Source organism: Rhinoderma darwinii, chromosome 12 (assembly GCF_050947455.1).
Source record: "Rhinoderma darwinii isolate aRhiDar2 chromosome 12, aRhiDar2.hap1, whole genome shotgun sequence".
Taxonomy (NCBI): domain Eukaryota; kingdom Metazoa; phylum Chordata; class Amphibia; order Anura; family Rhinodermatidae; genus Rhinoderma; species Rhinoderma darwinii.
In genome coordinates, this window is record NC_134698.1 from 65,337,829 (window position 1) to 65,362,450 (window position 24,622).

Below are 24,622 nucleotides of genomic sequence, written 5' to 3' on the forward strand. Positions count from 1 at the left end.
TTTTTTTACATAGTGATGTCCATTCACTGTAACATGGACCACATTATATATTAGTGTAATTATAAAGACATGAAGAAGTGTAAATAGAAATGAGGCAAACCACATGGTATGCCGATTCCAGAAGATTGGCTTGTCATTTGCACCCTGCATAAAGTTCATACACCCAACTTCTTATCTCTGGCTATGAGCAGATTACAATGAGTCGGGAGACATTCTTGTTCAGCTATGTGTGCTATTCTGTGTGCAATAAGAGAAATATGTCAGTGATAACATATTGAAATCAGACTCTGTGCTTCGCAGAGGACATGTGTATGGTCTTTGGCATGTAATTGTGTTTGCCTAACTAAACAATACTAATTATTCGACTGATACTGGAGTCTGTTTGTGAAATACGCGGACAATCCACAAATTTTCTTTGTTGCCAATAATACTTGGCCTTATATAGCATTTTACTCTATTAGATACTATGTTCCCAAAAATTTAGGACGTCTTTTACAACATGCACATACTGATTGAGTCTGGTTTGCTTATCAGGACCACCCAACACCATCCATGGGCATACTTGGTTTTGCAGATGTTCAAAATTAATTTCCTGCCTATTCACAATACCGGGTTCTCTTGCCTTAGAAGTTTACTGTAGATTAGTCTTAACAGTAAACACCATCTTAGTTATAAAGTCATTTTCTAACTGCTCAGTAAGTGGTCTTGTGTTATACTGGCACTTCTGATCACCCTTGTTATCTTCCCCCTAAATGTCCTCCAGCTTTACTGATCATTAAACTTGGCAAGGTACAGTACTGTGCAAAACTTCTAGGCAGTTGTGTAAAAATGCTGCAGAGTAAGTGTGCTTTCAAAAATAGAAGTGTTAATATTTTTTTTATCAATTAACTAAATACAAAGTGAATGAACAGAAGAGAAATCAAAATAAATGTTTGGTGTGACCACCCTTTGCCTTCAAAACAGCATCCATTCTTCTAGGTACACATGCACAAAGTCATGGATTTTATAGGATTATAAATCGGGTGTATGATTAACCATTTATACCAAACCGATGACTCATAGTTTTCATATGTAGGTTGAAACACCGTTATTAACTGTAATAGAAAGAGCTGTGTTAGGAGGCTTAAAACTGGATGAGGAACAGCCAAACTTTGCTACAAAGGTGAGGTTGTGAAAGACTGTTTCATGTCACAGGTTAACCATGGCAAGACTGAGCACAGCAACCAGACACAGAGTAGTTCTTCTGCATCAGCAAGGTCTCTCCCGGGCAAGGATTTCAAAACAGACTGGGTTTTCAAGATGTGCAGTTCGTCCTCAACGTTCCATTGTGCTTCCTCAAAGACAGAGGTCGGCCAAGGAAACTTAGTGCAGCAGATCAAAGACACATGCTTACTTCCCTTAGAAATCGGAAGATGTCCAGCAGTGCCATCAACTCAGAACTGTCAGAAACCAGTGGGACCCAGGTACACCGATCTATTGTTCAGAGAAGTCTGACCAGAATTGGTCTTCATGGAAGAATTGCGGTCAAAAAGCCACACCTTTGACAAGGAAACAATGTCAAAATCGACACAACTATGCATGAAAACATTGGAACTAGGGTACAGAAAAGTGGCAGCAGGTGCACTGGACGGATGAGTCAAAATGTGAAATATTTGGCAGTAACAGAAGGCAGTTTGGTCATAAAAGGGCTGTAGAGCAGTACGATAATTAGTCTCTGCAGGCAACAGTGGAGCATGGTGGAGGTACCTTGCAAGTTTGGGGCTTCATTTCAGCAAATTGCATTGGGGATTTAGGACAACGACCCCAAACATACAGCCAATGTTATTAAGAACGATCTTCAGAGTAAAAAAGAACAAGGAGCTCTAGAAGTGATAATACGGCCACCACAGAGCCCTGATCTCAACATAGAGTCTGTCTGGGATTACATGGAGACAGAAGGATTTCAGGAAGCAACATCCACAGAAGATCTGTGGTTAGTTCTCAAAGATGTTTAGAATAAGCTCCCTGCCGAGTTCCTTCAAAAACAGTGTGCAAGTGTATCTAGAAGAATTGATGCTGTTTTGAAGGCAAAGGGTGGTCACACCAAGTATTTTTCATTTCGATTTCTCCTATATTCATTCACTTTGCATTTTGTTAATTGATTTTTTTATTTTAACACTTCTATTTTTAAAAGAATTCGTACTTTTGCAGCGTTTTTCCACAACTGCCTTCAAATTTTGCACAGTACTGTATATCCAGCATTACATTCATAACAGAAAATTGGTTATCCATGTAATAGGCTATTCGGAACATTATGACCAAGAGCTGGGAAGTCTTACCTGTGAAATTAGATCATGTTAATCCGCTCTAAAAGATCCTATTTGGAGAGTGATACACAAAGCACCAGTTTAGGATGTTCAGTCCTTGATATTCACTGGCCCTACATACTATGATCTGACCCAGTAGAGCGAGAATCATCTGCCGTAGGTATACAATAACAGGAGCTGGAAATATCCCTTTAAGACACTCATTTTATTTGTTTTTTGTTTTTTATTTTCATGTTCTAGCATGATATTTTGTAGACCACTTAGTTACTCTAGTCATTTGGTCAAGCAGAGCAAAGTTTTTACAGTCCTCGTACCAGTAAATTAACTCCTTCTGGTTAAGTAGGATCTTATCTGAAAGCGCCCATTTATAATATTTTAGCTTACTTGAGCAGTGAACAAAACCTTGGTTAGGTTTACATAATATATTTGCTAAGAACGAGCAGATGCACCATCTGTGCCATTGACACGACTATGGGCACCCTGTATTGGTGGCAGCAGGAAGGTATAATGTCCTCCTATGCAGAGATGGAGTAGGCGAGGGAACGCTCTGTTCCAGACCCTTGTGCTCGACAGTATGTTCCTCATTTTACTGAATATCCTCCCTACCTCCTATGTTGTTGCAAAAATAAAATCCATCCTATTTTTTGATATGTTGCAGAACCAAAGCTAAAAATAATCTTGACTTGCGTGTTCTTTTTTGTTTTTACACTTTTCCTTTAGCTACTATTATTTATTAAGGAAATAATCTGTGACTTTCTTCCTGGTCACTTGTTGTACTGTGACCTTAGAAAAAGTTCTAAAAGGGAAAAAGACTGTGACGTTGTTCCGCTGTCCACTCTAGATGTATGAGGTGGAGAAACTTTTTCTTTCCTATTTGAACACCACACCCATGAAAAATAAAGCCAGCACAGTGAAGCAGATCTACTGTCATGAAAGGTTTATTGCTCCCAGCACATCTAGCTTGGTTCTGCTTGACAGACATCATCCTGATGGCTTAATGTCTGCAAAAGCTGGAATGTAGATCTTATCACGACCAAGTACATTGTCTTCCCATTCATTTATTTCCCAAGCTCTTTAAAATGTACCATCACCTTACGTGAACCTACTACATTATATTAGGAATTGCCTAAGTAACAATTCCCTGATGTATGGTTGCTCTTGAAATTGTTCCCTTTAGCATTGGGACAGTTTTATGGCACGGTTATGAACACAAAGTACATAGCGTACCTTTATGGGGCACGTTGTTCAAAGAGCCCCTATTGCTTTGGGCATCCAGTCCAAACTACTCACGCAGCAGATGAAGGTTATAAATCCTCTTTATTGTAGGAATGTGCCAAATTTACATCAACAACCCCTAATATACGCCCATCTACAACTGCTCAGCAGAGGTTCTCTTTATATCTATGTGATCTATCTTATTTAGAGGAGATGTAGGTTTATTTGAGGATATGTTTAGGTGTGAGGTGTCACACTAATTTACTTATTTGACCACCATATTGTGTGTGTATATATAATCTACATAAAAAGTTTATTACTTTTTGTGAATACATTGTATTACTTATCTTGTACTGTTCCTGAGTTACAAGCCTGTGTTATAGTCCAGAGCTTCATTCATAATCCTGCCATAGTGGTCATTGGAAATGGTTAATAAGTTTGTTGTCACTGTATACTAAAGTCTTAGAGTAAACAAACTCCCTTAACGCCGAAGGACGGATATATCCGTCCTCAGCAGCTGCTAGTTCGCGCAGGAGGACGGATATATCCGTCCTGTGATGGCGCGGGTACTGCCAGTGTACCCACGCGATCAGCAGCAGGAGCACGGCTGTTATACACAGCCTGGCTCCTGCTGCAACTGCCGAAATCGAAGCGCGCTCCGATTCCGGCAGTTTAACCCATTAAATGCCGCTGTCAATAGTGACAGCGGCATCTAATGTGTTTGACAGAGGGAGGGAGCTCCCTCCGTCACCCCATCGGCGCCCCCGCAAACAAATCGCGGGTCGCCGTCGGGGTTCCCTGACAGCCGGGGGTCTAACAAAGACCCCCAGGTCTGTCTTCAGCATCTGCCTGTTAGGCGATGCCAGAGGCATGACCTAATAGGTTGCCTGTCAGTATACCGAAGCATTATTGCCTGTCAGTGTAAAACTAAGTATACCAAAGCATTATATATGCGATCAACAGATTGCATAGTGAAGTGTCCTGATGGGACTTAAAAAAAATAAATGACAATCAGTTAAATAAAGTTTGTGAAAAAAAAAATAATAATTACAGTCAGTCAAATAAAACTACTTTTTTGGTCCAAAAAGTGGTTTTATTTAGTAAAACTGTCAAAACAAATAACACACACATATATGGTATCCACGCGATCGTAACGACTTGACCAATAAAATGAACACATTAATTAAACCGCCGGATGAACGGCGTCCAAAGAAAACGCAAAAAACGGCAAAATTCTCTCTTCTCCCATTCCCCCCATAAAAAATAAAATAAAAGTTAATCTATAAGTCCTATGTACCCCAAAATAGTACTAATGAAAACTACACATTGTCCCGCAAAAATCAAGCCCACATACGGCCACGTCGACGGAAAAATAAAAACGTTACGGCTCTTGGAATGCGACGATGCAAAAACAAGTAATTTTTTTCTAAAAGGGTTTTTATTGTGCAAACGTAGGAGAAATAGCATGTTATTTACGCTGCATAGTAAACGGCGTAAATTTACAACGTGAAAATCAATGTTGGAATAGCTGCTTATTTTCAATTCTCTCCTAAAATAAAGTTAATAAAAGTTAATCAATATGTTATAAGCATCTAAAAATGGTACAATTACAAAATACAACTCGTCCCGCAAAAAACAAGCCCTTATACGGCTATGTCGACGGAATAAAAAAAAAGTTACGACTCTTGGAATGCGACCATGAAAAAACAAAAAATAATCCTTGGTCATTAACGTGCAAAATGGCCCGGTCATTAAGGGGTTAAACGCATAGTCGTGTCAGATTCCTATCAGTTTACAAGAATGCAATTCACTACAACAAAAACTCTGTAAAAGTATTGAGACCGCAAAGAATATTGAGAGATTTCAGCTCTGAAGCCTGCAGAATTGTGAATGCAGCTCTGGAGTATGATACAGGTTCCAACTCCGGATCAGTACAAGATGAGTAATGAAATGTTTTTACAACATTAGTCAACTGTTTGTGTACTGTAGAATTATATATGAAAATGCAAATTGGTGTTCCAAAATACTCAATTGTTTTAATGGGGTTTTCTCAACATAGACCTTTATGGCACATGCAGTGTTCACCTGGATACGGCAGCCACAGAAGGATCCGGGGACAAGTGGTGTTCTGATAGGTGGGGCGTCTCACTTCTGGCATTTATGGCGGTGGGAAATCTGCTTTTATCTATATATTAACTTCCCGGTTACTACATCCTTTACAAAGATTTATAATGCTCCGTCTCTGGGATAAAGCAGAGGCATTCAGTCGCGTGGCAATCATTTCAAGGTGGTCATTTTATGCTGTCATGATATGCTTAAATATAATGGTGGATGCTACGTGTGTTGTATGCTGCGATGGAGAGGACCTGTAAACTTCTTTGTAACCGTCTGACTTTCTCTTACCCTGATATCTGAGACTTCTTAGAATGAGGTCATGGCTGCAAGAACCAGACATCAAGTGACCTCTTATCCTTCAATTAACGGAGCCAAACATAATATTAAACAATATGGCCGACACACTCCTTTTTCTTGGGTCTCCTCTAACGTAAGCAGAGAAAGATGAAACTTGCTTTTGCCTATTTCACATAAGTCATATATTAGAAGGGCATAAAATCTAAGTTAAACCCTGTGCTACACATTTTAGCAGCTGCGCTCATGTATCAATAGGTGTGATTTGTAAAATCTACTATCGAATTTTTGCAAAATCCATGTAGACAGTGTCTGCTGGGGACTTAAATGCGCAACACACATGTTTTTTTTTTTGGAAAATAATTACATTTTGAATGGAAGGTATGTCCGGTTCAGTGATCACCCACTGTGGGATGGGCGCTAAAAGATTACTCATGCAATGATACATTGTGCTCTCACTTATTGTCCGATTTGCTGTTTGACTGTAGGAAAGCGGACCACCATCACAAGGGGTTGCCACTCGTTCTAGAAAAGTCAGATGAAAAACTAAGATCTATTTTAAAAAAGGTTGTCTACTAACTATGTAATAGACAGGCCAGATCTGACTGTTAAAGGGTGACTCAACTTTTAAAAAAAACTTTTGACATGTCCGTGACCTGTGAAGTTTTTACCAGAGCACTGAGAACCCCACCGATCGCCAAAACGAAGCTGCAGAATCACTCGGATGAGCGCTGTTCCGCTTAGTTTCTGGTCGGCTTTCCTCAGAGCGATGTACAGGCTCAATAGGAACTCTCAGTTAGTACACCGCTCGCTCGGCTTTGAGGAAAGCCAATCAACCGAAGCGGCACATAGCTCACCTGAGTTCTTCTGCCACTTTGTTTTAGCGATCGGTGGGGGTTCTCCGTGCTCGGACCACCACTGATTAAAACTTCTGACATGTCACTAGGACTGTTTTTTGAAAGTTTTTTTTTTTTTTACCCTTTAAGCATATAAAGCTTTTGTGAGCAGCTCTTTGCTGTGGCTCATAAAGGGTTTTCCCGAGCAGTGGACCTTCCTTTTTCCCCCTCTGATGTTCATATCCCCTAACAGGGCATATGGAAAAGGTTTATCTTTATGAAACAACCCCCTTTAAGTAATGGATGAACGGACGACTAAACAACCAGGAGAAGATAGCTCAAGGACTTATAACTACAGGACATGGACCGGTTATCTGAGAATCCCTTTGTAGCGCTTGTTTTTCACACCTTACAATTACTCTGCTCCTGATTTCTAGCCAGTTGTTGTTTTTTGTTTTTTTAATTAACGTAATGGAGAGTCCATTACAATGCAAGTACTTCAGCTTTCAGCACCCCTTCCTAAGTAAACACATTGTGACGTACTGAGCCTTGAGCTAGGACTGGTGGCGGAAATTAAACACCTAAGGGATTATTTCAGAAACTTCAATTGTTTTTAGTGATTAGACTATGACCCCTTTGATCTGATGTCTTCCCCTACCCTCCCCCATCTTCAAACACCCCTGAGCTATTAACATTTGCCAAGGACAGAATATTTGAGCATATCAAGTGCCTGCCCATACACAAGCCTCCTATATATTTTCTTAAGGATATTCTGTATGGATGGATCCATAGAGGTTTACAAAATATGGACTAAACGGTATTCGATCATGCGACGTCTTGATTGGATTTTGGGGGATTTTTTTGTTAGAAAAAGTGCATGAATCAGATTTTTTTTTTGTCATTTTTCAAGCGTCTTTTTTTGTAATGGTTTTAGTAAATGTTTTTTTATATATGCCATTTTTCCCATTTGTAAATCATGTAATTCTAAGATTCCTCTTTGCAACACATATTAGTTTTAAAAAAAAAAAAAAAGCAAGAAAAAATTTGAGACGTGTTTTTGGATTTGTCAAAGGGCAAAAAAAAATAAAAAATTGAGGTCTACGAGAAAAATGCCACCATTTGGCTGAGAAAACCCCCACCAAATGTACCCATTCATGCGATTGCAACAAAAAAAAAAGCCACAATATGCGTTTAAAAGTGCGTTTTAATATTTCCCTTTTGACTCCAGCTAACATCTGGCCGCAGTGTGTTTTTCCCTAATAAGCGGAGGCACAAACAAAGCAATTCTAAATGTGGGAAAATGGCGAGTTTTCAGCATGCGAGCAGCCAGGAATCTTCCGTTTTCATCTTTCACATTAGTAAAGCATATTTTGAACATGTGTTCACTTGCTCCACAGAAATTCGTCTTATGACAACAATATCTTTACCATGTCGGGGTTCAGTACGGACTTGTACAAGTTCAGTATTATGTGCAGTCTTTGATGATTAACGGTGTGACAGGTCGTACACGTGCATCATAAAACGCATTTGGATGGGGGATGGGATGTTTAGACCAAAATAAGCCGCGTTTTGGTGAACAGACATCGCTTCAAGGCATGGATTCCAGGAACACACCTGACACCGACCTCATTGGTATCATCTGGCACACAATGTGTCTTCTATGTCTTAAAACACTGGTCACCAACCTGTGGCTCTCCAGCTTTTTTTGTAACTACAACTCCCAGCATGCCCTGACTTGCATTGCTTTAATACATTCTGTAATATTTGCATTCTTCTAGGCTAAAGTTGTCGAATGAAGAAATCAAACGTGCAATTTTGTCAATGGATGAGCAGGAGGATCTAGCAAAAGACATGCTGGAACAGGTGAGGGTGATACCTTATCCGACTTGTCACCATTGACCTTTCTTTCAGCAACCATACAGGAAACCTCCAGCCATGTCACCCATTAAAGCCTGAATAGTGATAGATGAGGCGCGGATAATTGTATAATGCAGAGAATTTGCACTGTGAATATTGACTGAACTGAGAACTGCATTTACTTAATATTGTAATACCAAAATATCAACCCTAAGTATTCAATATTGTCATCTATACCTGAAAAAATAGTGCCAAATTCAGCCATGATTTAATGTCTTCATTCGGTTTACTTAAAGGGGTATTCCCAACGTTTGACACCCTATGTGGAGAACAGGGTTCTCCCAAACAATGAGATGGCCACAGCCCCCTCCCATCCGGTTGGAGAATAAATGGCTAGGGACGACGAAAACAGCCGATCAAGCAAGCGATCACACGTTTATTATACTTCTCACACGTTTATGGCCTATCCTATGGAAAGGCTATAAATCTGTGAGTTGAGAATACCCCTTTAATTATAGATTGCCGAAACGGTTTGCAGTAAATAAAGAGAATGCTGCATTATATAACCGCAACAAAACTTCCTAATAGGAAGCAATAGCAGCAGTGACATCTACAGTACAGTACATGTTATTACAAGCAGGTAAATGTGTGGCTAAAGTGATCCTAGTGTTAAAGCAAGGAACTGCAGCAGGGCTCATGCCCAATGCCAAATTATGGCTTTTTACAAACTTATACGGAACTGTAATATGGCGCCCATGCAAGATGATGCCTTCTGGTTATACCTTACGATTTCATACATACGCATCCAACTTTTTTTTTTTTTTTTTTTCTGAATCCGAACCCCAAAAAAATCATTGCATGCTCCGTACACATGGTGTCTGGTACATTGTGCAGCAGCCTATGGAGCTGTATAAGGGTCTCTGCCGTGTACATGAGGCCATATATTCTTTTGTGCATATTGCTCTACATTCTTAGTGCTCTCCCCAGAGTTCCCATGGATGTATCAGAGACTGCTTGTATAGGTAAGCACATGTAAGAGCCCCCTCCTCCCCCAGCGCCATAATCCCATATAATACTAGGCGGTGAATGTTGTGGCAGCGCATATTAGCCAGTTTAAGGACTGTTATTTGAGCGTTTATTACGGCATGTCAACCTGTAGATTCCCTTTAACTTCAGTGACCTTTCTTAAATCTAACAAAATAAATAAATCTACTAATATGCGAATAGAAGACTCGCTACAAAACAAGCCACTTTACGCCAGTTGTTCAACAGTACAATCCAAATTAAAAGGGAAGGAGCCTGGGAAAGTTTCCAGGGAAATACAATTTGTGGAGCAATTTGTCTCCAAATTCTAGAGTGAGAAGGTTCAGACTCTCCAGATGTATGAGTGGATAAGACAAATTTGTACACGACTCCATTCCATATAAAGAAAAAACCCGCATTATATATGAGACCCCAGGGTGTAGTAAGTCTGAGGTGGCGATGAGGTTCATAAATGCCTTGTTTTAGAATTTCATCCAGAACATCCATATATTGATGCTCCTCTTTAATAAAAACACCACTTGGAAAAATCTAATTCCTTAAGGCCCTATTAGACGGAGCGATTACCGTATGATTTTTTTTGTTTAATAATTTGCATGTAAGAGATAATCGCCAGGTGTAATAGCGTGCAATGATTGAGTGATAAAGCATTGGGTTCCATGGATCGGCTACATCTACTGAAGTGAAAGATTATCGTTCGTCGCCGCCCTTAGTTAATTTGAATTATTACGTATCCATTATGTAGCTTAAAGGGCTTTGGACAATCCCTACTTGTTAAAAGCATTCCTTGACCGTAAGCAGATCGCTAGGGGTCTCAGCAGGTGGAACCTTTGTGATTGGCTGTAAACTGTGGGCAAACCCGGCAGTAATTGTTCTATTTCCCTGCAGCGCCACCACAGGAAAAATTAAGCATTACACAATGCCCATTCAAATCAATTGGTTGTCTGTGTAATGCAGGGCAGATCCTCCAGAACAAGAGACACTCTTTGTATCCGCTCCTTTTCCTGGCCAAGAGATGGGGGGATCCTAAACGAGGGATCCCCTTCTATTAAAAGTCCCATACACACGACCGTGCCCGTAATCGCAGTCCATGATTACGGGCACGGACGGCCGCGAACAGCCACCTGCATTTGCGGGCCATGCTCCCATATAAAGTATGGGAGCACGCTCCGTAAGAAGCAAAAATAGGACGTGTCCTAACTTTTGCGGAGCCTTTCTACGGTACATACACCTTGCCGTAAATATACGGGAAGGTGTCCGTTGGCCATAGAAATGAATGGGTCTGTAATTACGGACAAAATCTACGGTTGTGTGTATGGGGCCTTACTCTACTAAATTGGACAACACCTTTTTAAAGTGAGTGCACATTGTGTTATGAGCAGAGTCTTATAAAACTGGTAATATCCTTTCCAGCTGCTGAAATTTGTTCCTGAGAAGAGCGACATTGACTTGCTGGAGGAACACAAACATGAGCTGGATCGTATGGCAAAACCCGACCGGTTCCTCTTCGAGATGAGCAGGTACTTTTCTTAATCATTTCAGTTGCGAGCTGTAGGTTGCCCAAATAATGAAGAACTCTTATCTGTGAATGCTGAAACCCACTGTACTCGCCCATACCAAATCTTTATCCAAAATCTGAATAACTATTCTTTGTGAGTTGTAACACCATAGCAAATGTACTTTATTAGCATCTCAAGCACTCGAATTTTACAATAGGCACTCGAGGAGCCAGGAGGATGCAGGAAAGCTCCCAGAAAATTGTCCCGCTGAGCGGCTCTCTAAAACAATGTTAAATATTCTCGGGGTCTTCCTACCACCAATGCCGCTGGTGCATCTTTTTAATAACATCCCTACTGAGAACTTAACGCAACGTATCTTTCCTATAGTGTTACCGAATAGGCCGCTTGATCACTTCACAATGACGTCATCAGTATCTAGAGAACGGATAGGCCCATTCCTCAGCCTGTGAATTGTCTTCCTTCTACATGTGTGGGCATCATGGCTACTAGGAGTCTTTTGTTGTTCAGCAGAAAGCACATACACAAGTCTAAGAGAAATCTAAAGTAATAAATATCTGTGCCAGATGGATAGAATTAAACTAAAACTCTGCATTTACTGCACTCCCGGGTGAATTGCACAGAGGAGATACATATTTATTCTTTGCTTTTCTCAGAACACTGTTGGGAAAGTGTAAACCTTGTCTTTTCACAGCTGCAAAACATTTTCTTTTCATATAATATCACATTTTGGAAGCCGTTCATATTTGCTTTATTATGTCTCGACACTGGAGAATATTGAATTTATGTTTCTTTTTTTCTCCATATCTCAACTCCCTGGTTTACAAGTTGGAGATCATATCTAGCTGAAGAGAGCAGAACGTCTGCACTGTTAACCGTTACCCTCAATGCCATGATTTAAATAGGATAGGAACCTTTTTATTTTGATCATTAATCGGAGACTAATAAAGATACATGCCTCATGTTTGGGTAGTGGAAGTTCTCTTCAAAGAGAGAGCTGAAAAAGATTGACCAGCCGCCATCTTTAATAAGCGGCGCAAGTACTTTCGTGTAAGCGGTTTTGTCAACCACTAGTTTACATGAGTAGTGTGTTCTGGTCAGATCCTTCACCAAGGGCAAATAAGATTACCTATTATTCTCTTCACTAAATATAAAATAAAACCCCTGTACCAATAAACTGATTAAATGTCCCCTCCTAATATAGTACAAAACACTATATTGGATATCGGTAACATCAAGATGCTGGTGTGTCTTCAGTACAAATAAATAAATATATATATATATAGGACTGCTCATTACATATAGATGGAAAGGATCAATAAACTAACAAGGCCCCCATTTTTTTGCCAAAACCAAGTGTGGTTCCAAAATTAAAGGAAAAAGTATAAAGACTGACAATTCTCTTTTTTTTGGATCCACTCCTGTGTTTGGCTCAAAATTGCATCTGTGACGCCAGCTGTAAAAGTTTTTTTTTCCGAGATAATGTATATAGTTGAAATTTATTTTTTAAGTCGGTCACATGAGCTTCAGAATGACTCTGGCCAATCGAATGGCTGATTGGCATCAAATGACTCTGACCAATCTGCAAATTGGCTGCAGCTTTAGCGACTTGCTTATACGACCAATGAACTAAATGTCTAAAAAGAAGCCATAATCTACGAGAACTACCTATTCTAATTTTTTAAATATTAATTCTTTTAGGATTAATCATTATCAACAGCGGCTGCAGTCTCTATACTTCAAAAAGAAGTTTGCAGAAAGGGTTGCTGAAGTCAAACCAAAGGTGGAAGGTAAATTGATTTTCTACCCTACCCTATGTATTGTAGATTCCGTAGCAAAAAGGAATTCATGAGCTTAAAGGATTTGTCTGTGTCTTGAACAATGATGCCCCTTTGTTCTGCTGATTGGTGGGGGTTCCAGGGCTCCCATTGATCATACATTGATGGCCTATCCTAAGGTTAGGCCATCAATTGAAAGTCCTGGACGACCCTATTGAAGTGTACCTATTAATGTTACTCTCTTGCCCAATCTGACATTGGTTGTTGAGTGACGCAACTGTATACTGAGCTGTACGATGCACAGCAAGTACCGTGCACGGATCCTATTCTAATTATGGGACATCTCCCCCCTATCAGTAAGCCCCCTCTGCAGTGCTGAGAAGACACACATCCGCTTTTGTCCAGTTTCACGTTGCTGCAATATGGTCTCATTTTACAGTCTCCATTATAGCTTGCGACGCTTGGACCCCATGGTTCTACTGAACCAAACTTTAATCACAACGGGTTGTGAAACTGGTCCCATTTATTTAAGTAAACCCTCTTGTTCCTAAGGGGTCACAATGTAGAGGCCATCTATTTTCCAGTCCCCGTGATTGTCATGGATGAGATTGTTGTCACTTACAGATGCCCTATTCTGTATCTAATATTGGAAGGTTCCTTTTAACCAAACTTTCTGTTGACCGTTTGGCTTCTTTCTAGAGAATCTTGAATGTTTGACCTCCAATATCTATCTAATTTTTGCCACGCGACTCGCACAATTTGTACACCTCTGGGACCCTCCTCTGTCTTGGAGGGGTCCTGCGAAATGTGGATGGGAATACAACTTTAATGTTGACTAGGATAAAAATGAAGGGAAAAAAAAGTTTCATTAAAATCACATGTGTAGACTTGACTTATAACGCTCGGAATTGTATAACAGAAGTTTCTGTGTAGTTTAGTTGTGTAAGCCGCGCAATATTTTAGTGAACCCTTCTCGTCACTCATTGATGTGTTCTATCACTTGTACACAGCCATCCGCTCAGCCTCCAAGCAGGTTTTGCAAAGTAAAAGCTTAAAGCAGCTCCTGGAAGTGGTCCTGGCTTTCGGGAACTACATGAACAAAGGACAGCGGGGGAACGCTTACGGGTTTAAAATCTCCAGTTTAAATAAGATCGCCGATACCAAATCCAGCATTGACAAGTAAGTTCATGTAATGATGCAGTTACACCTGAAGGGTTCATGCACACCTCCGTGGCACTTTATATGGCCGCAAATCACTGATCCGCCAAACACTGACCGCGCACTGGTGGGTTCCATGCGTGGTCCATGGTTTTAACAGACAAATGAATAGAATGGTCAAGACTGATCCACAAAAATGGACCGGAATAGGACCTGTTCTATAATTTGTGGAACGGACACACTGATCCGCAAAAAAAAATCAGTTGTGTGCATGGCCCCATAGAAATGAATGGGTCAGTGAGCTAGCCATTAAAACACTTAGGCCTACAGCACACTTCAGTGATGTTCTTCAATGTGCTATGTATTTTTAACTGTTCATTTAAAGAAAACCTCTGGTAGGGCGGGGGGCATAGGGCCTTATATAAGAACGCTGACAGAAAATGTGGCTTAGCAACCAATCAGAGCTCAATTTTAGTTTCTTGAAAGCTGCGCAGTGATTGGTTGCTATGAGTAGGGGAGATTAACCATGAGTTCTGGCTCCATTTGCACTGGCATACAAGCCTTGCACCAGCATTATCTGTTTTTAAAACTTCCTAGTGAGGTGCAAAGTGTTTAAAGTGCATGCGCCTTAGAGAAAATGAGGCGTGGCTTAAAATGCACCAATATTTTGGGGCAAAATACTGGCTTAAAGTAAGTCAACCAAGAGGTGGCGTAAGGAAGAGAAACATGTCTAGCAAGATGAGCTAAATGTATCATACAGCATGGATCGCGGTGATAAACGTGACCAGACAGGCAGAAGATGTGCAAAAAAGACCGTAATAATAAAACCGCTCCAGTACAAGTGTCCCTACTGCACAGCCCGCACACCGCACTGCTACTAAAACCAACATTCTCCTAAGACATCTCACTCCAGAACTGGCAACCGACATCCGTTTTCTTCATTATACAAGCGCAAAAGTGTTGCTGCTACGCTGCCCGCCCTTCCACATTGCCATATCTGTCATCCACCCGGAGTTTAATGAAATAAACACATAGAGATATTATCTACCCAGAAGGCAGGATCACATCCCATATAATTAGATATATCCAGGAACACCACCGTAACATCTGCATTGTGTAGGGGAACCCTCCAGTGCCACCCTCTACAGCGTACATGGGTTAATGTTAACACATCAGAAGAGACGCCTTTGTGATCACTTAAGCTACGGCATTCTGGAGTGATACTTCGTTTCCTACCGGAGGTTTATGCATTTTTCTTCAGTTGACCTCTCACAGGGGGTGTTGTATATACAATCCAGTGTGAGATTTCCACTAATTTCCCTCCAGAGCTGCGGTTTGTTTTATGCTTGCAAAAATGGTTCCCATGGGGAGGGTATGATGTAATGCTAGGAAGAGGGATGGTTCTGATGACATTCAGCTGTTTAAATCCTGAAGTGAATATGATGCACTTTTTGGATGGATTCCCATTTTGTTCCGTGAATGGGGTTTGCAGTTGAAGCAGAACTGGACTATATCACTGATCATTTACATCGGCGTGCTACATTAGTCTAAATAGGAAATACCATATATTGGTTACAGTGCTTCAGCTTCCCCACGTGGGTAGTTCAGCGCATACTCATTTGTATGCCAGCTTTAGACTTGGCACTGGCTTATAGCAGGAGTCCTTATTGTAAGAACACCTTTTCTCTGTTAATCCATCATACCCTAATAGGGCACGGCAAAAGCGTTTGTGACCCAAAGAGCGATTTTATGTCCACCACGCTGACGCACATAGCCGGACGCACGTAGCCAGACGCTAGTGTTTAAAATATCTTACAATACTTGTTTGTGATCAGGGATATCTTGCAGCAGTGGAGGTCCCTCTGCAACCCTTTTATTGACCCCTATCAATTCTAATCCGGAAACCCCATCTAGCAAGCTAAAATTGTTCATGTTTTTAATAGACTATATTAAGCTTTATTTTGTCATTGCAGAAACATCACCCTTTTGCACTATCTAATAACTGTGGTAGAAAAGAAGTATCCTAAGATTATAAGTCTACACGAGGAGCTGCAGAGTATAACAGAGGCTGCGAAAGTAAAGTAAGTGATGGTGTGATAATGTGATGGGGTAACGGAGCTGAATTTCACAAGTGCAAATAAACTACACATATGTTCTGCAGATTGTGTGCAATGGGAAGATCGAATGGTCACGCTGCAAACACGAGGAAACAGAAGTCATGGGAGAAACCCACAATGTGGCCTATAATCAAGCTGTTCAGTTACTGGATATCCCTGCCAGGGAATTAATGAATTGCTAAAAGTATTTATAATTAGCAATGCCACCACACAGAAAACAGTGACCATTAAAATGTAGTTAGTCTACCTATAGTTTAGATTTCATGTTCAGATTCTGTCTGCCTGCAGCCACCACTAGGGGGAGCTTACTGAAGACAGATTGGATGGATTAATACAGCTCCCATTTAATAATCAAATCTGTCTTCAGTAAGCTCCCCCTAGTGGTGGCTGCAGGCAGACAGTCTCATCTATGGCTTCGGAAGGGGAGCAGAGAATTTAGGGAAAAACTCAAACCTTATAAATATATATGATGAAATCCGTACCTACAGCTTCTGACAACAAGTTTCCTACATTTCACACTACTGCTACTACTAATCTGATGCACTCATATTTTACACTTCTATTTTCCAACTCTAAATTGTCAGTTCTGATCTGTCACTGGAATTATTTTTGCCAGATGCACATTATCATCGCGCTCCATATTAAGCTTTTCTACTATTCTTTCGAGCACCGAGATCTCCTACCGTAAATTTTTACTGTTGTCTAGCCAATGGATTACAAAAATGAACAGGTGCGTCAGGATGGTGGTACTTTCCGTACTTTGTCATTAGGCTTCGCAAGGCAATTTTTTTTTTTTTTTAATAAAGTAAGAATATGTTTTAATAAAAGTATTTGTAGATACAGCTGCTCTGTATGCTCTATACAGAGCAGCTCTATCTAGCGCTATTCACTGACTCAGTCCCACGGACCTGACTGGTTCAGTGAAAGCGGGTCAGACACGCAGGATCCACCTGTAAACGATCACACATATAAGGTCATAACTTAGATGTGATAGATTACAGCTGGATCCTGCGTGTCAGACCTGCTTTCACTGAACCAGTCAGGTCCGTGGGACTGAGTCAGTGAATAGCGCTAGTTAGAGCTACTCTGTATAGAGAATACAGAGCAACTGTATCTAAAAAAAAAAAAGTACAAATAACTTTTAATAAGTATTTGTAAAGTTACACAAAACACTAATACACAGTTTTCTAAAAAAAATAATAATAATAATTTGCCTTGCCAAGGTATACACAGCCTTTAAAGATCATTCCCGTCGAATAAAAAAAAAAAAGATGTAGGTCCTTTGAAGAGTTTCCTTCTGACCGGGAGTCAGAAAAGCCAGACCTTTGGCAATCAACTGATCCCTGGGCCGCCTTCGCTTTACAAAAGGGGGACATCTTCACAAAGATTGTTTCTAGTAAACAAGGGGACATCCAATATAGCTGCTTATGGCTCCAGTGCGGCTCGATACCTCGCTTTGCAAAACTCCTAATAATCAAGTCTGCCTACACATGCCCTGGCACGTCCCCACTTCCATATCACTGCATATTTAGGCGGATATGCGGTTTAGAAAGCTGGGTGACAAAACTATATTAGTTGACTGAGTATCACTTTAGGAACAAAGATGTTCTAATATTGGGTTTGTTAACCAGCTTTAGGTCTCTTGCACGCAGCAGACCCTGGGCACGGAGCCTGCATGGCAGAGAAGCAATGCCTCTAGGAGAGAACGCCATCTCGCAGACTGACAGACTTTTTTTTTTTTGTCGAATTCTAGATTTCGTTCTGAGGCAGAGAGTTTTTTCTGTTTCTGCTAAATAATAATGGACATAAAAACTGATCTGACAAATGTCCGTGTAACTGTAGCCTATAATGTGATCTATGGGTTTATTACTCTGACCGCACATACTCAGTATCTCACTCCATCCACGTTACTTAGCATTTTCTCCTTTCTTTAGTATGAACGAACTGGACAAAGAAATTGTCACCTTGAGAAATGGCCTGAAAGCCGTGGAAAGTGTAAGTAGATCTTTGATAGTCCCCCGGTAAACGGGTAATGAGAACGGCTTCATAGAGAAGGCTCCGCACCTTTTCTTTAGACAAAAAAACTTCTGATAAAGGTAAAAAAATATGATGTGAATATCCTAAGATCTAATAGTTGAGCTACAACTCTCCTGGACTCCCCTCGATTGAAGTGAACCGAACTTAGGTCACTGTAGAACACTATGGTGACCTAAGTTTGATTCACTTGAACCGCAGACGGGTCCATGTCTTGCGGCTGTAATAGAGGCGCTAAAATGCCACTGCAGTACGGCCGCGTGAATACATCCATAGGCCAGAGCTACACAGAGTTTTTGTAGTGCTACTGATTGATTTTAACCAATGCGTGACAGCTGCCGTCCACCTGAATACATTGAGTTGCATGCAACCTTGTGGACTGCAGCTGTCACTCATTAGCTAAAATCAATCAATAGCAATATAAGGCTGGGTTCACACGACCTATTTTCAGGCGTAAACGAGGCGTATTATGCCTCGTTTTAAGTCTGAAAATAGGGCTACAGTACGTCGGCAAACATCTGCCCATTCATTTGAAATGGGTTTGCCGACGTACTGTGCAGACGACCTGTCATTTACGCGTCGTTGTTTGAAAGCTGTCAAACGATGATGCGTAAATTGACTGTCTCGGCACAAGAAGTGCAGGACACTTCTTTGCAACGTAATTTGAGCCGTTTTACATTGAAGTCAATGAAGAGCAGCTCAAGATTACGGGCGTCAGACGCCTCGCATAATGCGAGGAGAAGCTTTTACGTCTGAAACGATGCAGCAGTTTTCTCCTGAAAACAGTCTGTCTTTTCAGATGTAAAAGCCACTTCTCGTGTGCACATACCCTAAGAAGTCTCCATGCAGCCCAGGCCTTACTCATTGTCATGCATTGTAAGGCCGGGTTCACACGTAGCGTAAATACTGTGGATTTTCCGCAACTGACTTAATTGCGGGAAATCCGCCGCGTATTATGGTAGCAGCAGAGTGGATGAGATATGAACAAACCCCATCCACACGCTGCGTAAAAAAACTGCTGAAAAACAGTTAATAAATTGGCCTGCGGTGCGTTTTTTTAAATCCACAGGATGTTAATTTATGTTGAGGAATCACTTCTCTGTTGCAGGTTTTACCTCCCATTGATTTCAATGGGGAAAACCCACAACAAATAGCAGATGTTGCGATTTTTTGCGGTGGAAAAGTGGTGATTCTATTGCAAAAATCACAACTCCTAAATAAAAGGATTATACTTACCCATATCTCTATTCTCTTTCATCCGGCCTGGCATCCAGGGATGACTTTTCATCCAATGTGCTTCTGCAGCTGTCACATGGCATGAAACGTCATCCCAGGAGGCCGGGCTGTCCGAGCGATGCCTCACCATTGTTCCTAGCGCTGCTTTCCGCAGTGGAAGTTCCACCCGAAAACGTTTTTTCGGACGGAATGTGCTAGGGGGTTCTAGTTTGAATACGTTGCTTAGTTTTACGCAGCGTAACAAACCGGTTGTGAGCCCGGCCTAAGAAGGATTTGATTTGGACCAATACTTTGTGCAGGCATTTGTATGTATCAACCAGTTGCGCAATATTGGTGGACCTTAGGCTTCATTCACCTCTACGTTGTGCTTTCCGTTGTAGCGGATCTGTCGGAGACCACAAGAACGGAAGCAAACGTTTGTAAAAAAAAAAAAAAAAAGATTTCAATGGGTTTTATTTTTGCATCAGTTGTGCGCAATTAGGCTGTGTTCACATCACCGTTCCTTTCCGCTGAGGATTTCCGTCGAGTTAACCCCTCAACGGAAAGGCAAACTGAAACCTTCACTTCTGTTTCCTTCACCATTTGAACTCCATGGTGACCGAAACCTAGCTAATAGTTTTCCATTTGTCACCGTTCCGTCAGGTTACTAAAAACGGAGTACAACTGATGACAAGCTGACAGAGCGTAAACTGATACATAAAAAAAAAAAACATTTTACCTTCCGTTGCGTTCAGTCTGTCAGGTTTTTTTTAAAATTTCACTGGATCCGCTAAAACGAATGCCACAACGTAGATGTGAATGAAGCCTTAGTTGCTTATAACCTTTGTGGCACTCAACAACGACATACTAAATGTTATGAGGGAGATGACTAGTAATCGAACCGCTCGTGCTTCCTACCTCAGATATTTCTCTGGTTCATAGTCTATTGTTTTCCCTGTTTTAGGAGCTGGAATATCAAAAGTCTCAGCCCCTTATTCCTGGAGACAAGTTTGTGTCGGTTGTCAGTCAGTTCATCACGGTGGCTGGCTTCAGCTTCTCTGATGTAGAAGACCTTCTTGTCGAATCCAAGGAGCTGGTGAGTACACAGATGCAAAATCCAGAGTGCTGGCAACAATTGTACTAGGAGTGCTACAGAAGTTTTCAATTGTCTCGAATTTAAACAAAATGTGGACCCAGAGCTGTACGGCCGCTGTCTGACAGAGCAGATATTACACCAGGAAGGCTACAGCAAACACAAGACTGCAGATTAGGAAAACTACACGGACCGGTGGCCGCCAGATTCCTGCCTCGGCTTTGGAAAAATCAAAGAGGCAACAACTCCACTTTTCCTCACAATCCTTTTGATAAGTCGTCTCTGCCATTACAACTCCCTCAGGTTTTCACACCAACTTTTCAAGACTCTTGGATTTGCTTACATATGTATGGATAATGCGCTATCCCCATACACAGCTGGGTGACAACTTCCTGCAAAAGCAGAAATAGAGGGCAAATTGATGGACATTTTGGGGCAGTTCACATGGCCATTGTTTCAACAGATCCGTTGAAGGATAGCACATGTCCTATTTTACTGTGTGTCACGCATCCCTCCATAGATTCCAGTCTGAGGATCTGTGAAAAACGGCTGTTTTTCACGTCCGAGTTTACACTCATTCGTGTGAATCCGGCCTTACACTTATTACCTATGTACATGATAGGTCATCAGTATAGGATCGGTGGAGGTCAGACACCCACGCCCCGCACCAATCGCCGGCTCCGGCTGCCTCTTCGCACCAAAAGCTATACATGGGGACGGTGTCGGAAGCAGAGGCTCCGACCATTGTATAGCGGCCATTCTGCAGTCAATCAGCACTGCTCTTATTCAAGTGAATAGGAGCAGAGCTGCAGTAACCCAGCACATCCGTTATACAGTGGGTCGGAGCCATCTGCTTCCTTCACCGACCCCCTTCATAACTTCCGCAGGCTGATCAGTGCAGGGTTCGGGTGTCTTACCCCCACCAATCATATACTGATGACCTATCCTGTGGATAGGTCAAATGTATAAAAAAAAAAAACAGCCCCCAAACTGGACAATCCCTTTAAGCATTCTTGCTCCTTTAAAAAAATAGGTTGATCACAGGGTGTACTGCTGCTTGGACCCCAAATGATTAGCTGTAATCGGTGGAGGAACCCGGCAGCAAGTGTTTCATTACTCCTGTGGAGACCCTGTAGGTGAATTAAACATTACATGATGCTCAATAAAATGAATGTGCCGTTCATGTAATGCATGGACAGACCGGGTACTCCAGCGACGTTCTCTATAGCTGCTCCCCGTCCAGCTAATTCATAGAGGTCCTAAATGAAGGACTTCTATAAACTGAGAATGCCCTAATAGAGTATATAAAAAAGGAGTTTTATAAGCCAGACAACTTCTAACATTGATATTTGAGAGAGAGTTGTTAAAAATATTTTCCGATCGTACACACACGTATCGTGAAAATACTTTCCATATATACTGTGATCTCCGCATTTTGTACATCTCATTCACCAACATGTAATTAACTATTTTAATGACAGACGGGAACAATGAATCCAATGTGGAGTTTTCTTTGTGCTGTGCTTTGAGAAATCATTTGCTACGTTGTTTTTTGTAACTTAAGAAAAAACACAAATATGGCCCCCAGACACACATTTGGTTTTAATAAGAAGCCATGTGGCCATAAAAGGATCACAGACACTTCAAAGTGATGGTGAGGGGTGAGCTCCCTGACTCCTGCGGAGCCAGCCTTGTTTTATGTAGGAGAAGCGTGCCTCCTGCTTTCACTGTCACTTCAGGCTAAAGGATAAAAGGCCACCTCACGTGAATGTGTCGAATGTGCTGTTTGCATGAATGTGTATGACCCGTGATGTAGATATGGCTGCGGCACCCCCTCCCATCTTTATACTGAGGATTCAGATGAACTTTCTCTTGTCTTAATATCCTTCTAGTTTTTGAAGTCCGCCAAACATTTTGGGGAGGAAACCAACAAGATCCAACCGGACGAGTTCTTTGGCATTTTCGACCAGTTTCTCCAAGCATTTTCAGAAGCCAAACAGGAAAACGAGAACATGAGGAAGAGAAAGGAAGAGGAAGAGCGCCGAGCACGTATAGAGGCACAGGTTAGAAAATACACAATACAATCGATGTTTTAATGCATTTGCCACACAACTGATCTGATCAAGAACTGGCATCCCAGTTATCATCAGGGCGAATACAGGAACTGGCGCTCCCCGGATCATATACACGGCCTGCTGCATTCTCTCGTGTAACTAGCGGTCACTGATAGACATGCACCTCGGTTTCGTTTTTTTTTCTTCTTCCCCTGCTAGGCTTCTGTAGTGATTTCAAAAGAACTTGCACCAAAGTAATGAACCCAACTGCCTGATGTCATAAAAGTTTAACTTCACCTTTTAAAAAACTTTTGACATGTCATAGTGACATGCCAGAAGTCTTGACCGGTAGGGGTTCGAGCACGGAGATCCCCACCGATTGCTAAAATGAAGTGGCAGAAGCGCTCGGGTGAGTGTTGTGCCACGTAGTTTTTGATTGGCTTACCTCAGAAAGCCGAGTGAGCCATGTACAGACTCAGACTTTCTATTGAGGCCGTAGACCACTCCGAGGAAAGCCAATCAGAAATGAAGTGGCACAGCGCTCACATGAGCGCTTCTGCCGCTACGTTTTAGTGATCGGTGGCGTCTCCGTGCTCGCACCCCCACCGATCAAAACTTCTGACCTGTCACTATGACATGTTCAAAGTTTTAGTTATCCTTTAAATAATATCACACAGTGTGCCAGGAAAGTCCTTTAGGCCCACAAAAGACTCCCTTTTCCGGTCATCAACAAGATTGTATTTTCCTCAGGGCAGAGGAGCTGCGCCTACATGCTGTAGAGGGAAAGCTGCTTAAGACTATACACATTATGTTTTTTGCGCAGTAGCGATTTCAGACCCTGTTCTCTCCTATCAGGGCAGTATGTGCGCGCTCTAGGTTGTATGTCCAGTGTCCAGTAGGTCCATGGTCGCCTATTGAGCTATTCCACATGGGGAGACTTGCCTATCAGCAAACATCTGCTTTTCATAGATGTCTATGACAGCCTGGAGATTAGTGTTCCCAGACTTCATGCCTTCCACGTCTCTACTCCACACATACAAAAATAGCAGCAATGGCCACTGTACACTAATCCATGAGTGCATAAAACGTATTCGGCGTTCTTATTCACTGCAAATTCCTTTTTATATTTTATTATTGTGCCAACTTTCTAATGGGATTATGTAATATTGTTTTACAGCTCGTGTCTGTTTATGGACATTGTGTGGACCCAGCCTTATGTTTGGTACAGATCTTTCATGATAACTGGTGGCTTTGTAGCAACTACTTTGGAGGTCCTTCATTGGTGTAATAAGCATACAGCTACTTGACTCTTCTGTATTCAGACTGGCGGGATCTACTCTGTTGTGTAAATCGGGTAGAACTGGAGAATAGCTTCTTTCTACTGCAATATGTAGAACATAACCAGGGTGACCAGAGCCTAAGAGGGTCCATCCATGATTACTTTTGTCTGGCCCCTAGAAAACACTACCGTACCGGTTATGTCAAAAATAAATTATATATATATATATACACACTGTCTGAGCGAATAGATTTAGTCTTCTAGAATAAAATGGGTTACATGGTCAGTTCTTATACTTACTCCCCATAAAGTGTGGCCTTGTCCTTAAGACAGAAAGATGGCAGCAGAACGTAAGTGCTTCTCTGCCAAAATAATGACACAAAAACACGGAGAGAACAGCAACACTCCTAGTGCATCTAACTGAGGAAAGACATTTTTAAACAAACTCCGCCATCTTGGAGGCTATGCAAAACTGTCTGGTCTCTTGGTCAACGGGCATTTTTCCAAGAACACTTAGGAACATACTAAGCAGATACGCTGTGGTGCGGTTTTACGGGCAGCATGTCCGCTGCGGAAATAAATAAAAAAATTAAAAAAGTTTGCACTTACCCGAAGGCGTGGAGTCCCTCTCTTGTGAGTGCTCCTGGGATGACTCTCTAGTCCATGTGACCGCTGCAGAAGTCACATAGGATGAAACTTCATCCCAGGAGGCC

General features: G+C 41.5%; 1 protein-coding gene across 4 annotated transcripts in view; it reads left to right on the top strand.

Annotated features, from left to right (window-relative positions):
- DAAM1 (dishevelled associated activator of morphogenesis 1) overlaps positions 1-24,622 on the top strand; it is a 165,972-nt gene that overhangs the window by 130,618 nt on the left and 10,732 nt on the right. For all 4 annotated transcript variants that reach the window (XM_075843565.1, XM_075843568.1, XM_075843567.1 and 1 more), the window contains 8 exons: positions 8,545-8,629; positions 11,078-11,184; positions 12,883-12,971; positions 13,970-14,138; positions 16,091-16,198; positions 18,169-18,229; positions 20,448-20,579; positions 22,469-22,639. In XM_075843565.1, the coding sequence (XP_075699680.1) occupies positions 8,545-8,629; positions 11,078-11,184; positions 12,883-12,971; positions 13,970-14,138; positions 16,091-16,198; positions 18,169-18,229; positions 20,448-20,579; positions 22,469-22,639 (922 nt within the window). The remainder of the gene's footprint in view (positions 1-8,544; positions 8,630-11,077; positions 11,185-12,882; positions 12,972-13,969; positions 14,139-16,090; positions 16,199-18,168; positions 18,230-20,447; positions 20,580-22,468; positions 22,640-24,622) is intronic.